The 15860-nt window shown below is 45.0% G+C and overlaps 1 protein-coding gene across 2 annotated transcripts in view; it reads left to right on the top strand.

Annotated features, from left to right (window-relative positions):
• The first annotated feature begins 55 nt into the window (after positions 1-55).
• The window catches only part of ssp3 (SCAPER domain-containing protein short spindle 3), a 39523-nt gene continuing 23718 nt past the window's right edge, over positions 56-15860 (top strand). Inside the window, exons 1-7 of one of the 2 annotated variants that reach the window (XM_018003992.2) lie at positions 56-830; positions 1177-2307; positions 2395-4053; positions 4268-5705; positions 6280-6537; positions 6597-6720; positions 8744-8883. In XM_018003992.2, the coding sequence (XP_017859481.1) occupies positions 695-830; positions 1177-2307; positions 2395-4053; positions 4268-5705; positions 6280-6537; positions 6597-6720; positions 8744-8883 (4886 nt within the window). In that variant the 5' untranslated portion in view covers positions 56-694. Of the gene's footprint in view, positions 831-1001; positions 1124-1176; positions 2308-2394; positions 4054-4267; positions 5706-6279; positions 6538-6596; positions 6721-8743; positions 8884-15860 lie in introns of those variants that run through there. The other variant, XM_089463483.1, reaches the window with a different exon arrangement.

The following is a 15860-nucleotide window of genomic DNA, read 5'->3' on the forward strand; positions in this document are numbered from 1 at the left end:
AGTGCGTAGAGCATGCGATATATTGCTTCCATTATCGATAAGCTACAGTAAAGCAGAGTGTACACACTGTTCGATACAAAGACAAGGACAGCTGATTTCGTTTGGCATGCAATTCGACGTCCGTGCTGAGATTTAAAATTATTTTTAGTTTATAATAAAGACACCTGCGTAACAGTAGCAACAGCTGAACATTCAAAACAATTTAGTAGCTCTAGTAGCCTGCGTGTGTCTAGACAAAAAGCATAAGCGTGTGTATTGCACAAAAATGTTAGAAGCTGTCATTGCGAAATTCTCAGCAGCAGCGGCAGCAGCAGACACAACAGCAGCAGCAGCAACAACAACAGCAGCAGCTACAAAAGCAACAACGGCGGCCGTTAAAAGACAGTAAAATATAAAAATCACATAGGTGTGAAACAAATTGCATAGCCATCAATTGAGATTGTAACAAATAGTAAACATTTTGTGCATGGAGCAACAGCAGCTGCGAATCGCAATCGAATTTAACTGTTGAAAGAGGAACAAACAGAAAGGTGTGCGAACAGCTGCGTTTTTTGGGAGACTGGCGTAGGCGTTGACGTTGGCGTTGGCGCTGGGCAGCGCGTAGGCAGCGGGCTAAAACAGCGTGCACACTTACTCACACACACACACACAAAGCGCGTATATCAAAAGCATAACAAACGTATCAGAAGAGACTATGGAAATGCGAGAGGTTTTAAGTCGTGAGGGACGCGAGGCGAAGAATTTGCTTGTCTACCAGTTTTGCGATGAGACAACCGCAAGCGGCGTCGGCGTCGGCGCTGGCAGAGATGGCGCTGTAATCAATGGAGACTGTAAGTTGAAGTTTTGTTATTATTAAATATATATTTATGAATACCCTTTGTGTGAAGGGTATAATAGATAATGGCGTCTGCCTTTATATGATTCATATAAATCTCTGATTTGCTTGGAATGCAGAGCGAGGGAGTAAGAGATAGCCTATCTATTATTACTCCTATTTATAGGATATATGAATGTCATATCGTTCATTTTATTTAGTTAACACAGAGCGAGGCTTGTCTGCCTTTTCTGTCTCTTGATTATTTAAATAATTTTTTATTAAAAATTAAGCTTGCGTATATACAGGGTAACTTATAGTATAACCTGATGATTTTGCAACTAAAATCTTATTTGTTTTAGGCTATCCGACGCCCACAAGCCGCAAGCCGCCAATGGCGCCGCCGAAATCGCCAAATGGCATGCAAACGCCCAAACACTGCCAATCGCCGACGACGACGGGGGCGGCAGCACGATCGAAGCCGGGCAGCGCCGGTCTGGCCGGCTCCAGTGGACCGCGTGTGCGCAGCGCCTCGACCGGACGGGACAAGAAGTCGGAGCTGCAGGCGCGCTACTGGGCGCTGCTCTTCGGGAATCTGCAGCGCGCGGTGAACGAGATCTATCAGACTGTTGAGTGCTACGAGAACATATCCAGCTGCCAGGAGGCGATCCTTGTGCTGGAGAACTATGTGCGCGACTTCAAGGCGCTCAGCGAGTGGTTCAAGGTCAGCTGGGACTACGAGTCGCGCCCGGTGCAGCAGCGCCCCCACAGCCTCGCCTGGGAGGTGCGCAAGAGCAATCCCACGCCGCGCGTGCGCACCAAGAGCCTCTGCAGTCCCACAGCCTCGGGCAAGTCCAGTCCGGCGCTCTTTCCCTGCAACTCGGGCAAGACGTCGCCCTGCTGCGATGGCCACGTGACGCCGAAGAAGCTGCTGCGCGCTTGCGACCCGTTGCCGCGCGGCGCAATGCGCGTGAATGTCCGCGAATTGTTCTCCTCCAATAAGTCACGCAATGCACGCGGATCACCCAATTCGGATGTGCAGGAAGTGCAGGAGATGCAGGAGGTGCAAGAGGTGCATGAGCTGCAGACTCCGCAGTTGGAGCTGCAGCCTCCGCAATTGGAGCTGCAGCCTCCGCAATTGGAGCTGCAGACTCCGCAGTTGGAGCTCCAGACTCCGCACTTGGAGCTGCAGACTCCGCAATTGGATCTGTCTGATGACAAGTCGTATGTGGAGTTGAATACACAATATTCCCAGACGGATCTGGAAGATCCGCACTTGACGCTCGCCGATTTGCGTGAGAAGATGGCCAGGGAGAAGGAGGAGCGGGAGGCGGCGGAAAGGGAGAAGGCGGAACAGGAGCTGGCTGAAAAAGAGGCAGCTGCCAAGGAAATAGCTGATCAGGTGGCGGCTGAGCAGGAGGCGGCTGAGCAGGACGCGACTGAGCAGGAGCGAAAAGTGACTGAAGCGGAAGCCGCTGTGAAGCAGCTGGCGGGTAAGTTATAACTGCTCATAAAAGACTACAGTTTGTATTTCTTTCACCTATTTCGAAAGATAAATATCTAATACGTTTGTTTTTTAGGTTTGCCAGCAGCTCAGCCAGCAATTCAGCCTGCAATTCAGCCTGCAGCTTTTGCAGAAACTCAGCAGCCAGCCGTAAACGTTCCCTTACCCGAGCACATCCCACAGCCGCCACTAGCGCCTGCCGCAACACCCTTGGCTGTCGTCGAGCCCACGGCAGTGCAGTTGACTGTCAGCCGCTTGGATGCCATGGAGAATGTGTTGCTGCATGCGCAGGCCAACAAGCAGCCCACGCCGCCCAACACATTGCTCAAGCCCGTGGCTGCCCTGCCCGAGAGGAGGCAGCCGGAGAAGCTGCAGCAGCTGAGCAATGCGCCAGCCATGCAGAATAGTCCCTTGAAATACTCGAGTGTGCTGAATCGTCCAGCTGCCATGCGTGGCAGCACTCCCAGGGCAAATGTGCCGCCCATGTCAGCAGCTGCCGCCAATAGTAAATTGGCTTACAGCAAGCCGGGCGCTAAGGCAGCGGCGCCGCTTAACGGGCTGCGTCGCAGCAGCAACAACAACGCCAACAACAACAATGCGAAGCCGTTTGTGACGCGCAGCGCTCGGCTGGCTGCTGCTCAGCCACCGCCGCGTCCTGCCAGCAAAGCGGAGTGCTATGGACCGCCCAACAATGTGGCCACTCGACTCTCGGCCCGCTCGCGCACGATGCTGGACATGAATGGGAATGCAGTTGGCGCGGCTGCAGCTGCAGCTGTGATGCCGCGGCCAAGTCTGTCCAGGCGCGTGGGCTCACAGCTAAACGTGACTGGTGCGAGTGGTGCATCGAATCCTAATCTGGGCAAGCGTGCGAGTGCGCCCACCGTGCGTCTGAGCTCGCGCGAGGACATTGCCAGCTCCACGTCCACTCTAAAGGCCAGCAACGAGCAGCTGAGCAGCTCGAGGAGCACACTGAAGCTGGAGGAGCGACACTCGGAGCCCAAGCAGCTGATGGATGCCAACGATGGCTGGCACACGGTCAAGAATCGCCGACGCACGAGCATGCACTGGTCGAATCGCTTCAATCAGCCCACGGGCTATGCCAGTCTGCCCACCCTGGCGCTGCTGAACGAGCAGAAGGAGGAGAAGGACAAGCAGCAGCGAGAGAAAGCCGCAGCAGCAGCAGCAGCTGCAGCCGCCAGTAAAGCTGGCCAAGCCAGCAGCAAGCCAAAGGCAACAGCAGCTGAGACCAAAGCGAAGGCCGGCCAGAAGGCGGCCAAGGTGATGGCGCCACCGGCGTCCAGGCCAGAGATCAAGAATGCCAAAGCCAAGGTTAACTCTTTCCCGGCACAGCGAGCAGGAGCCCAAATAAAAAAGCAGGACAATCAGCAGGAGAAGCACAAGGACAAGGAGCTAGAAAAGAGCAAAGAAAACGACAATGACAAAGAGAAGGAGAAGGGCAAGGACAAGGGAAACGAGAAACACAAGGAGAAGGAGAAATCGAAGCCAGCAACTGCCTTGACACGCAGCAGCAGCAATTTCACTCAGAATAATACAGCATCTGCGGCAAATGCTCGCGCCACCATTATCAAGCGACAGAAATCGGATCTCACTGGACTTAAGATGACCTCGCTGCACAAGGAGTACATGCGCAGCGAGAAGAACGCGCTGCGCAAACAGCAGAAGGAGCAGCAGGAGCAGAGCAAAGGAAACAATGCCCAAGCCACTGATAATGAGAGTAAGTGGGCAGAAATAGGGAGAAAGAGAGAGAGAGGGAGAGAGGGAGGTTAATGAGAGAGATAGAGAGAGAGGGGGAGAGAGAGAGGACTGATAATGAGAGTAAGTAGGGAGAGATGGAGACAGAGAGAGAGAGTGAGGGAGAGCAAGCGAGTGAGAGAGGGCGACAGAGATCTCAGTCAAATAATACTCACACTCCCTTCCCCCTTTTGCAGGTAATAACGATGATCACAACAAGATCGACATCAAAATCCAGACGAACTGTGAGTTCTCCAAGACCATAGGGGAGCTATACGAGAGCATCGCTCGCTGCAAGCTGCCCAATGGCTGTGTGAAGCCCAATGCCAGCCTGCTGGCGGCCTGCGATGAGATCGAGGAGCAAACGGCCGAGGATGTGGAGGAGGAGCGCAACGAGCGCATCCTCGTGGAGGTGCAGGAGTCGCTGGAGCGTCAAATACGTGAGCTGGAGAGCACAGAGATCGATGTGGACACCGAAACGGATGAAACGGATGGGGAGGTACAGCTGGAGGAGCAGGACGACAGTACGGATCAGGCGCTCGACGATGCCGTCGTCTTTGTCACGATGAGCGACGACGAGAATGCGAGCTTGGAGCTGCGCTATCAGGCCCTGCTCTCGGATATGTCCTGGAACGAGCGTGCCGAGGCGCTGGCCACTCTCCAGGCCTATGTGGCTCGCCATCCCGGTCGTGCGCAGGAGCTGCATCAGAAGCTGTCGTCGCCATCGCGCCGTCGCTCGCTGCAGGAGACGCTGAAGAAGTATCAGGCCAAGCAGGCCAGGGCACAGCAGAAGCGGGCGCTGCTGCAGCAGGAGAAGGCAGCGAAGCTGCAGCAGCTCTTCGTGCGCGTGGAGGATGTGAAGGCGGCCAAGAAGCAGCTGATCGAGGATAAGCGACTGAAGATGGAGGGACGACTGCAGCGGGCTGCCGAGAATCGGGAGCTCTACCTACGCCAGATCATCGAGAAGGCGCACGACGAGGACAAAAAGCTGAAGGAGATTAACTTCATCAAGAATATCGAAGCGCAGAATAAGCGCCTGGACCTGCTCGAGGCCTTCAAGGAGACCGAAGGTCGGCTGCAGGATCTGGAGCAGGAGCGCCAGAAGCGTGTCGAGGAGAAGGCCGCCAAGGAGGCTGCGGTCGAGCGACGTCGCCAGGCATTGGAAAAGGAGCGCCTGCTCAAGCTGGAGAAGATGAACGAGACGCGGCTGGAGAAGGAGCAGCGCATTGGCAAAATGCAGGAGCAGAAGGAGCGCCAACGCCAAGCGCTGGCACGTGAGAAGGCGCGCGACCGCGAGGAGCGTCTGCTCGCCCTCCAGGTGCAGCAGCAACAGACCACCGAGGAGCTGCAGCGCAAGATCCAGCAGAAGCAGCTGGAGTCGGCGCGCCGGCACGAGGAGAACATCGAACACATTCGCCAGCGGGCACTGGAGTTGACCCTGCCCAGCACACGGCAGCAGGATGAGGCGCGTGGCGACGAGGAGCCGGAGCTGCTCAACGGGAACACCACCAGCACCACCGAGGACTGCGATATGTCCTCCACCCTGTCTGATATTGGCGGCGTCGCCGGCAGTCGGGAGCATTCGCGCAGCTACAAGAAGAAGATGAAGAAGCTCAAGCAGCGCATGAATCAATGGTGAGTTGGTCAAGTGTATGCTCTAGTCTAACATACCTCATATACCCTGTAGAGACTTATACTGTTGTTTAGCTAGTTGTTAACTATCAAGAAATTATATAAATCAAATGGATCACAGCTTATTAACTAAATTGTCAGCAAATCGGTAACTATCGATATCGATAACTTTGCCAATGTAATATATCCCATATACCCTGTATATGGTCATAGTGTAGCCTAGTCAGTAGTGTAGCCTAGTCACAGTAGTGAACTATCATCTTATATAGTTCATTACGATCAGTTCTTGTTCAAATAGTGTCGATAACTATCGATAGGCCTATTTTCAGTATATTATGCAAGTATATATGTGGATAGCTATAGTGCAGGGCTAGCAAGTATCTGTATTGCCTACGTTTATGATGCTTTTTGCACCATATTGGTTAATCGATAGATATCGATAATCTTATTTATGCTTTTTGAAGTTAATAAACCAAGTTAGTATGTCACTAGTTAAGACCAGCTGATACTTGTGTAGACATTTATCCCACATATCTCAAAATAATCGCTCTTCTCTCTCTCCTCCTTCCCCGCTCAGTGCTGCCGACTATCTCGCCACCTTGGAGCCTCTGCCCGCCCATGTGAAGCGGGACAGCAGCGTGCCCAAGCTCTTGAATCTGGTGATGAAGGGCGGCGGTAATCAGGGTCTAGATCGCACGCTGGGCAATCTGTTGCGTGTGATTCCGAAGGCCCAGACCTACGACTTCCAGGCGTTCCTCAACATGGACGGTCTGGGAGTGCTGACCAACTATGTGATTAGCAAGGGCCTGGAGGAAAATTCCGAGATCTCCAAGAAGTAAGTAGAGTTGGAGCTTAAGAGAGAATCGAATACATTCATTCCTTGATCCTTGACAGATCCGTCACACTTGCCGTCCAGCTCTATCGGAATGCGTGCTCCGTTTGTCCACAGATAGCGCGTCATGCGCTGCTGGGCAACTCCATTGCGACGCTCTTCGATGCCATCAGCAAAAGTTTCCAGGTGAGTAAAAGGCAGCCGAAGAAGAAGTAGAAGAAGAAGAAGAGAAATTGTTGCTATAAAAGTGTCGCCAAACTGTCGCCATCAAATTGCATCTAGAATCGTAATTCCCTCAACTGCGTCGTATGCTTTAAACTTGGCTCGCGTTCACTCTTTCCCTCTCCCTCTCTCTCTCACATATTCACATTCTCTCCGTCTCTGATCCCGGCTCCTGCTGCTTGCCTCCTTGTCGGCTCTGGTCCCTGACTTGGCCACTTAACACTTGGCTGCGCTGATTTGCTTTTTCTCCCTACGCCACAGCCAGAAAATATATTTCGATTGTAGGGCATTTTAGTTTCTAGATGAGCTTGGTAACAATATAGGGCAAAATATTATTTTATTTAATAAATCTCATAGTATATAAAGAAAGTAGTGAAATTTACAGACATAGAATTTTGAAAAAAATAAATAATAAAAAATAGAATATATATACATATATGTGTACATATATATATATGATTATAAATATAAATAACAGTAATTATTATTTTTTCGTTTCTTTAATGTGACTATAACATTTATTGAAAATGCTTTCATGCAAAAGAGGACTTTAATATACTAAATTGGTATTTCAAAATATTAATTTTATTTATTATTTTAAACGCTTTCCCCCAAAATATATATTAAATTTGTATATAAAAATATTCCATTTTATTTATTATTGAAAAGGAGAATTTTATATGTATATTTCTTATAGTCAATTTTTTGTATAAATTATTAATTTTAATTTTTTATTAATTTTATATGTTTTATACAACTAAAAAAATTTATTTAAAGGTAGCGCATTCACAAGTCGACTTGACCGATAGCGCTTACAAATCTCACGAACTTTGCCAAGTTTACAGTTTATTGTTTTCTTATTTTGTGCGCTTGTTTATTTGCCATTTCTTTTGACGCTTTTATTTGGCGCTGGCTGCCTCTGCCTTTGCCTCTGCCGCTGCCGCCGCCTTTGCGCCTTTGTCTTTGTTTTTGTTTTTATTTTGTGTGGCATTTTTATTTGAATTTTATTTACTGGCCGCGGCGACGCATTGTTGTTGTTGTTGTTGCTGTTGTTATTGTTGTGGCCTATAAATTCGTAACGCACTAGCCGCAAATGTCAAACTCCTCCAGCCACACTCCCCTTTCTCCATCCATCTCGCCCTCTCTCTCTCTCTCTCTCTCCTTTTGCCTTTCACACAATTTGTCAGCATTTGACTGTCAAGTTTCGCGTGCGTCTCTTTTGTTATTGTTTTATTTTTTATGTATATGCATAAATGTTTACATGTATGTATGTATGCATATGTATGTGTGTGTGTATATTTTGCGGCCTGCTGTTAAATCAATCGTTAAAGCGCGTAAAAAGCCACTTTTATTTATCCATTGTTATTGTTGTTGTTGCTTTCCATAAAAAATATATATGGATATTCCTTTACTGCTCTGTCGTTGTTGTTGCTGTTGCTGTTGTTGTTTTGGCTCGTGTTTATTGTTGTGCTTTGTCACCTAGTTGCTCACTCCACTTCACTTCGCTCTCCTACTCACTACACTCCTCTCTCCTGCTGCCTTGGCTGATGGATCAGCGCGCACGCCGCTTGTCATGTAATGAAGAAGAAGCAGCCGCAGCAGAGCGGGAGAGGGAGAGGGAGAAGTAGAGGAAGAGAGAGGAGAAAGAGATAAAGCGCGTCGCGTTAAAAAACATCAATTAACATTTTGATTGATGCGAGTGTTCGTTGCCGCCGCCGCCGCCACTAGTGTTGTTGTTGTTGTTGTTATTGTTGTAGCTGTTAACTTTTATAATTAATTTGAACACACACGAAATATGTCGCTTAACGCCGCAAAGCATGCAACAATTGTGCACCAACAACAACAACAACAACACGACAGCAACAACAGCAGCAACGGTACATTGACACTTCTTGACTTTGTTGTTGTATTTTGTATTTCATTTTTTGTCATTTCTTATTTGTATTTCATATTTTCTATTCTCGTTTCGTTCACTCGCCATTTGCAGTTACCCGAAGAAAAATCACCACAACATCCGGTCGAGTTATCCACGGAGCTAATGCTGGCATGCACCGAGGCGCTATCATCGAGCTATGTGAAGAAAAACACCCACCCTAAAGTACCGGAACGCCTACCGGACATGATAAAGTGAGTACAAAAGCAAAATCAAAACCAAAACCAAAAAAAAGTGGAAGCAAAAACAAAGAAAATAAAAGAAATGCACAAAGTTAACACACACAGACGCGCGCAAGTAGGGGAAATGGCGCAAGTTCGAAAAATTGTGACGTTCGAAAACTGCGTGTGCGTGTGAGTGCGAGCAGCGACTCCCGTATATGTGTGTGTGTCTGTGTGTGTGCTCAGGGGCGTGTCTATGCTGTGTGCGAGCGTGACAACTAGTGTGCGGCGGCTGTTGCTGTTACATCTGTTTGTATGTATGTGCGCTGCATGGGCAGTGACTGTCAAACTGTGCTGGCTGTGTTTACAATTGGGCAGTGCATGCACAACTGCAGTTTATGAGCAAGTGCAGCCATTGTTATGGTTCCTGTTCCCGTTGTTGATGTTGCTGCTGTTGTTGTTGCTGCTGTTGTTGTTATCGCTGCTGTTGCGGGCGCTTTCAACACTCGCCGCTAACTTTTTGCCTGCACGTTTTTACGACTGCTTCGCTTTTACAGTTGCTGCTTAAAGTTTGATTTTGTTTTTATTTTTGGGCAAAACTTTAATGCTGCCCGCGCGCAGTCGGCGGCGCTGCTTGTTTTTCTTTAATTTGCGCTTATTTCTGTGTGCGTGCGTGCATGAGTATGTATGTGTGTGTGTGTGTGTGTATTTTGGGCAGTGCAAAAGTTTTAATCGAATTTCTGCTGTTGTTCCCCACATACACACACACATACGCACACTAACACAGGCGCCATTTTGTTTATTTTCGCACAAATTGAATTTCATATACATTTGCTTATTGTGTTTTTGTTGTGCGAAAAAAACTTTTGTTATGCACTTTTTTCCTGTTGTTGTTATTGTGACTTTTGTTGTTTTTGCTTTAGTCAGTTTTTCGCTTTGGCTTTTGTTTTGCTAGCAAAAACATTTGGTTTATCCTTTGTGTGCTGCGTCCTTTTACTCTAGTTCCTTTTTTTTTTTTTTTTTTTTTGCTGTTTCGCTCTCTTTTGCTTTCTTGTTTTTTGTGTTGATCAATTTTCGTTTGTTTATGTTTTCAATTTGCTTACAAAAGCTTTTCGTTTATTTTATTAGCAGCCGCCGCCATTGTTCGCCCCTCTCGCTCGCTCTCTGGCGCGCTTTTCTTTTGTGGTTGTATTTGCCTTTCTTTTTATTTGCTTCAAATTTTATTTCATGCTTTTTTTTTTTTTTTGTTCGGGCTTTTCGGCGCTCAATTTAATTACAAAGCGTTGCCGTCTTGTTTTCTATAGCTGCGCGTCCACCATTTGCTGCAAAATCACATTTTCTTTTGACTATAATTTGTCTCCCTCCTCCTTGTGCCTCTCTCCCTCTCGCACCCACACACACCCATTGCCCTGCTACACAATGCGCTGCGCCATTTTGCCAAAAACTTGAATAAAATGCCAAAAGCGAAGAGTGGGAGCAAAAAAAAAAAAAATGAAACAAGAGTGTTCTAGTGGGGAGTGTACGACTAGGAGATACCCTGTCGAGTGACGAAGGGAGGGGGAAGTGAGGGGGCGAACAGTTAGGTGTGGTTATCTATACTAAGTTTTTCATCATAATCAATCAGATATATTTAAAGGCTAAACCCCACCATCTCCTTCAATATACCCCGAATTCACGCTCGTCTAGGGTATACAAATATACAAAACTAAGCAAGAGAAATTCAATTCGCCGCACTTGAATGGGATGCCACCTTCGCTTGTAGCAGAGGCAAACATTTTGCTGCTGCCGCTGCTGTTGCTCTTCCTCTTTCTCTTGCTGCTGCTGCTGCTGCTTCTTCTTCATTTACTTCTTCTGCTTTCTAATTCAATTGTAGCTTTTGGGCGACCAACTGCTGTAGCCAATCTTCTCTTTTTTTTTTTATTTTTTAGCCGGCGCTCTTCGTGCAGCTGTTTTCTAACTGCATAATTTAATTTTTGTCTACTTTTAATTGGTCCAGCAATGGGGATTGAGTAAGAGGGGAGGGGGAGGCAGGAAGGCAAAGAGAGAGAGAGAGAGAGAGAGAGAGATGGCGCAATACTTTTTCATGTCGAATTGTAACACAAATTTGATTTTAATTAAGAAACTTTTCAGTTATTTTTTGATTGCTTTGAGTCTCGACATTTTGACTGAAGTATGCTGTAAATAAATTTCTGTTGAATTCAGCTTCTAATTTGTGCCCTTTAAAATGCAGCACATAATATGTATATATGTATGTGCATGTATGTGTATGTATGTGTGTTTATGTATGTATGTAAATGTGGTTACATTAAGCGCACATTCACTGACCCAATCCTCTTGCATTGGTTAGCTAAGTCATCATCATCTTCATGCACATCATCATTATCATCTATAAGCCGCATAGAACTCTATCGGGGTTAACAAAGTTTGTGTTTGCATAAAGTTTTTATTTTTTATTTTTGCTCGAATTTTCAAGATTATTATTGTTACTTTTTTTTTTTTTTTTTTTTTTGCATTTTATTAATAAAATGAAAAGATTACTAAATTGAATTAAGTTACAGTTATTTCTAATGAATATAATATGAATATAAAAAAATATTTAAGCATAACAAGTTAGAAATATCGAAGTGCATAAATATATAAATGAATAAATGAAATAAATTAAAAATTAATTTGGTTTTTTATATGTATTTATATTATACAATAAATATATTAATATATAAATATTTATCAGTGCACTCCGTTAATGTTGAATATTTTCTAGAGTCGTAAACCCTTTTGTATTAGTCTTAAAATAAATATTTAATAATTTATTATTAAAAAAAAATTAAATTATATTATATTATTATTTTTCTCTACCTTTCATACGATTTAAGTTTCATGTAAACAATTTTTCTGCTAAGCCTTCAGCTCGATGCTGAAATCAGTTGAACTCAGCACTTAAACCAAATAAATTCAAAGCTCAAACCCCCTTCCATGTGAACCCGCTCCATACGTCCTCCACAAATTCCATATGCCTAACCGTAGCAAATGAAATTTCATTCTCCATTCAAATTCTATTCCGAAAACCAACGTAAATTCGCTTTAGTTTTTTACAATGTAATTGATTCATAATTAATCAACGCAATCATTAGGCAGCTTCAGCAGGACACTCGCCTCCTCCCACCCCCTGCCCGGGTTCATCCAGTTAATAAAAAAGCCTGCATGAATACATTTTAATCATCATTTGATCATCAATTTCAAGGCGTTGTCTGGCTAAACAAATGATAAAAAAAAAACACGATGTGTTAGATAGCTGCAGAGAGGGGGAAGGTGTAGAGCAGGAGGTGGTGGGGTGAGGGGTTGGCAGGTAACATTGCAATCATAACGATGATTTGACACGCGATAGGAAGCATCCTTTATGAGCATCCTTACCGGCAGCCTCCGCCTCTCGCTTAGCAACCCTCATTCAGCTTGCCCCTGCCACGGCGCGCCTCCTGCTGTCATAATGAAATATGCATATACGAGTCGAAGTTTCGCTCTCTCTCTCTCTGTCTCTCTCTCACTCTGTCGAAAGGGTGCTGTGATTCAGCTAGCAGAAAGGATATTCGCCGCGTGTCCTTTTGTTGTGGATGTCAACAGGGACAACACGCTGCGTCGACTGCTGTTTCTGCTGCACGTTTAATTTAATTACCCTTTAAGTAACCATATCGAATGGCCATTTGGAGTTATGCCTCCATTTCGTACTGCTGCTACTGCTGCTGCTCCTGCTACTGCTGCTACTCCTGCTCCTGCTCCTGCTGCCTGCACTTTGCGCAGCCTTTTCTCGTATTGTCCTGCGATGCTGGTCCTTAACTTTTGCCTCAATTACGAGGCAGCTCCTAGCCAAAACTGTAAGAGGGACACAGCTGGCTTTTCCAGCAAGCACACACACACACACACACCGACACACATGCACGCGCACACACACACGTGCTGTGGGTTTTATTTTACCATTTTTGCCATCGTCATGGACATATTAGTGCAACTATTTAGTTGCCACCAGAGTCGCCTGCCTGCTGCTCTAGTTAACACTAGTACACTGCGCGAAATTGGGCATTGTTGGGATTATAGCTTAAGTATATAAGGATATATAGGTATAATGTAAAATTGTTGGTATGCAAACTTTCAATATATATCTAAATATATGGTCCCTTTGTAGTTAATATTAATAGTCTATATTTTAAGATTTATGGTCACCCTATCACTAAATGTATATCTGTGAGTTTTTCAATGAAAATCAATAATTAAAAATAAATTAATTTAGTCATTTAACGAACGACTTTCATAGGTACTTTTAGTAAATTTAGTATTTCTAGTGCCTGAATATGGTCATCTTAATTTTGTAGGGTCACGAAGTATAAATAATCGTGAAGCTACGCAAAATCATCTTGAGCTCATATATTACAAATATTTTTAAGGCAACTTATTAGGGTGTTTGCTCGAAATATGGCCACCCTAATGAACGTGTTAAGTTTCAAAAGCTAAAAAAAAGGAATAATTGATATAACTTTCCAAGGTTTATAGACTGTTTAATTAATATCGTATTCTTAGCCCCTGAAATATGGTCACCCTGATGCTTACACTTATTTAAATTCCTAATTATTGACATAATATTGAGCCGTATTTGTTAAACTACTCTTACAGGGTATATTCGCTATATTTATAAGAATATGGTAACCCTAATGTCTAATCTAAGTCTTACAGAGTGCAATACCAAAGACTATACATACTATGATTGATTTTGAACAAGATATGATTTAAGTTTTACAAAAACTCTTTGGATTTTCACAAGATCGAATAGTCTAGTCCTCTACGAGTTTTTTCTCAGTGTAGCTGCTCCGGCTGCAATGTCTCCTTCTGGCGTATTCATTTCAAGCGTTCGCCTTTGTCCGTTTTCTCTAGCTGTTTGTTGTTATTATTTGTTGTTGTTGTTGTTGTTGCTGTTTGTTGTGCATTTAATATCCGATTTCAGTTTTTTGTTGATTCTTTTTGACAATGGGCGCAGGCATTGAACACGTTTTCTTCTTCTGCTTCTTTTACACCATCATCATTATCGTCATCATCATCATCATCATCATCATCATCGTGGTTACCCTGATCGCCCCCGCTTTCCATTGTCGCTGTAAAAGTTTTTCTATTTGTTTAGTGCGCTGCGTTCCTTTATTTTCCCTCTGCCTTTGTTTTGTTCTCGCTGCGCTCCAAATCAAAATATTGACTCTAAATGGCGCATTTATTGATCCAGTTCCGAAAATGAAAAAGAAGAAGAAAAAAAGAAATCGAAATACCCTCGATTCGTTGATGTCGTAGCATTTAGCTTTTTGTCAGCTGCTCGCGTTCGCTAATCATAATTGAATTCAAATCACGAAAAACTGTCACAAAACTAATCAAAATTGTCATTTGTGTTGTTTGTAAGTGTAGACGTGGTCTGTGCCACGCCCTCTGAATAGCCGTAGAGAACGCCCTTGCTCTCCTTTTTTTCTGGCACTGCTCATCTGTTCGCTTTTCAGCATTCAAACTGTCAAAAAGTCAGCATCAATTACAGTTACAGAGACATCATAGCCAACACACACACACAGAGAGAGATTGCGATAGGGCAGTCCAACAGCAGTGGGAGGGGGAGGGTGAGGGGGTGAGGTAGAGTTATAGAGGGTAGGGGGAGTACGGGCTAGGGTTAGGGGTAGTGTGAGGACTAGTTGGGTCAAAGAAGTGAGGTTCAAACTTCGCTTCAGTTTTGCATCAAAATGCATTTGGACTTGGGGGAAAAAAAAGAAAACCAGGCGGGAAATTCAAAGCTGGAAATGCGAGAGGTCTTTGACGGAGTTGACGATCCTATTGAGGTTTTGGATATATAGAAAGAGAAGATATGAACTAGAGAGTGAGAAAGATATATATAGAGAGAGAGGGATCGAATGAGAAAGAGAAAGAGAGGTAGTTAGAGATAAATGAGAGAGAGAGAGATAGAGTAAGAGAGAGTGAGAGAGAGAGATAGAGTAAGAGAGAGTGAGAGAGAGGGATAGAGTAAGAGAGAGTGAGAGAGAGAGATAGAGTAAGAGAGAGTGAGAGAGAGAGATAGAGTAAGAGAGAGTGAGAGAGAGAATGGGAGAAGGAAATAGATAGAGAAGAGAGACAAACAGGGATACAGAGAGAAAAGAGGGAGAGAGAAAGATAGAGTGAGATAGATAGAGAATAGAGAGATAGAGAGAAAAATGAGAGGGAGATAGGTAAATAAGAGAGAGATAGAGGGATATAGAGAGAATAGAGAGAGAGATGACATAGACTGATAAACAGTGGGTAAGAGAGAGACGAATAGAGACAGAAAGTAAGAGAGAGAGAGAGAGAGAAAGAGAGCTACAGAAAGAAATAAAGAGAGAGGGAAACCAGAAAGAGATAGAATAATAAGAGCAAGTTGTAGAGGATCACTACCTGAAAGAGAAGAATAGTGGGGCAAATGGTGATGGAGAGAGGGACAAAGTGAGCGAGAGACAGTCTATGGTATGGTGTTATAGAATTTATATAGAACTTCAGCAATTCAGGAGCAGGTTCTCTGCTTAAGGAGCAGGCCACAAACGAAGAGTTGCCCGAGGAGACAAAAATAATAAAATAAAATAGACCTCGTATAAATAAGTATTGAAAGCGATCATGATCTATGATATTAAATCTTTGATATGCTTATATTTGCTGTCAACCACAATATGTTTGGATATTGAAATAAAATTGAATATATGTTGCACGAAGCGCACTTGAAGTGCAACAAACAGCCCTCGAGCGGAAGCAGAGCTAGGGCTATGGACTATGGACTATGGGCAATGGGCAATGGGCATTGGGCTAGTCGTATGCAAAAGTCTGACATATGCGCTGACATTTTGCATGCAAAAAGGCGCAGCAGCAGCAGCAGCAGCAGCCTCGAATGCTCTCTTTGGCCTCCCCGCCCGCCCGCCTCCGCCTATCAATGTTGAGTTGCATGTCAAAAGTTTGATGAGTGCCTGTCCAGA

This window comes from Drosophila arizonae, chromosome 3, assembly GCF_054131065.1.
Source record: "Drosophila arizonae isolate 15081-1271.41 chromosome 3, UAZ_ARI_1.0, whole genome shotgun sequence".
Lineage (NCBI taxonomy): Eukaryota > Metazoa > Arthropoda > Insecta > Diptera > Drosophilidae > Drosophila > Drosophila arizonae.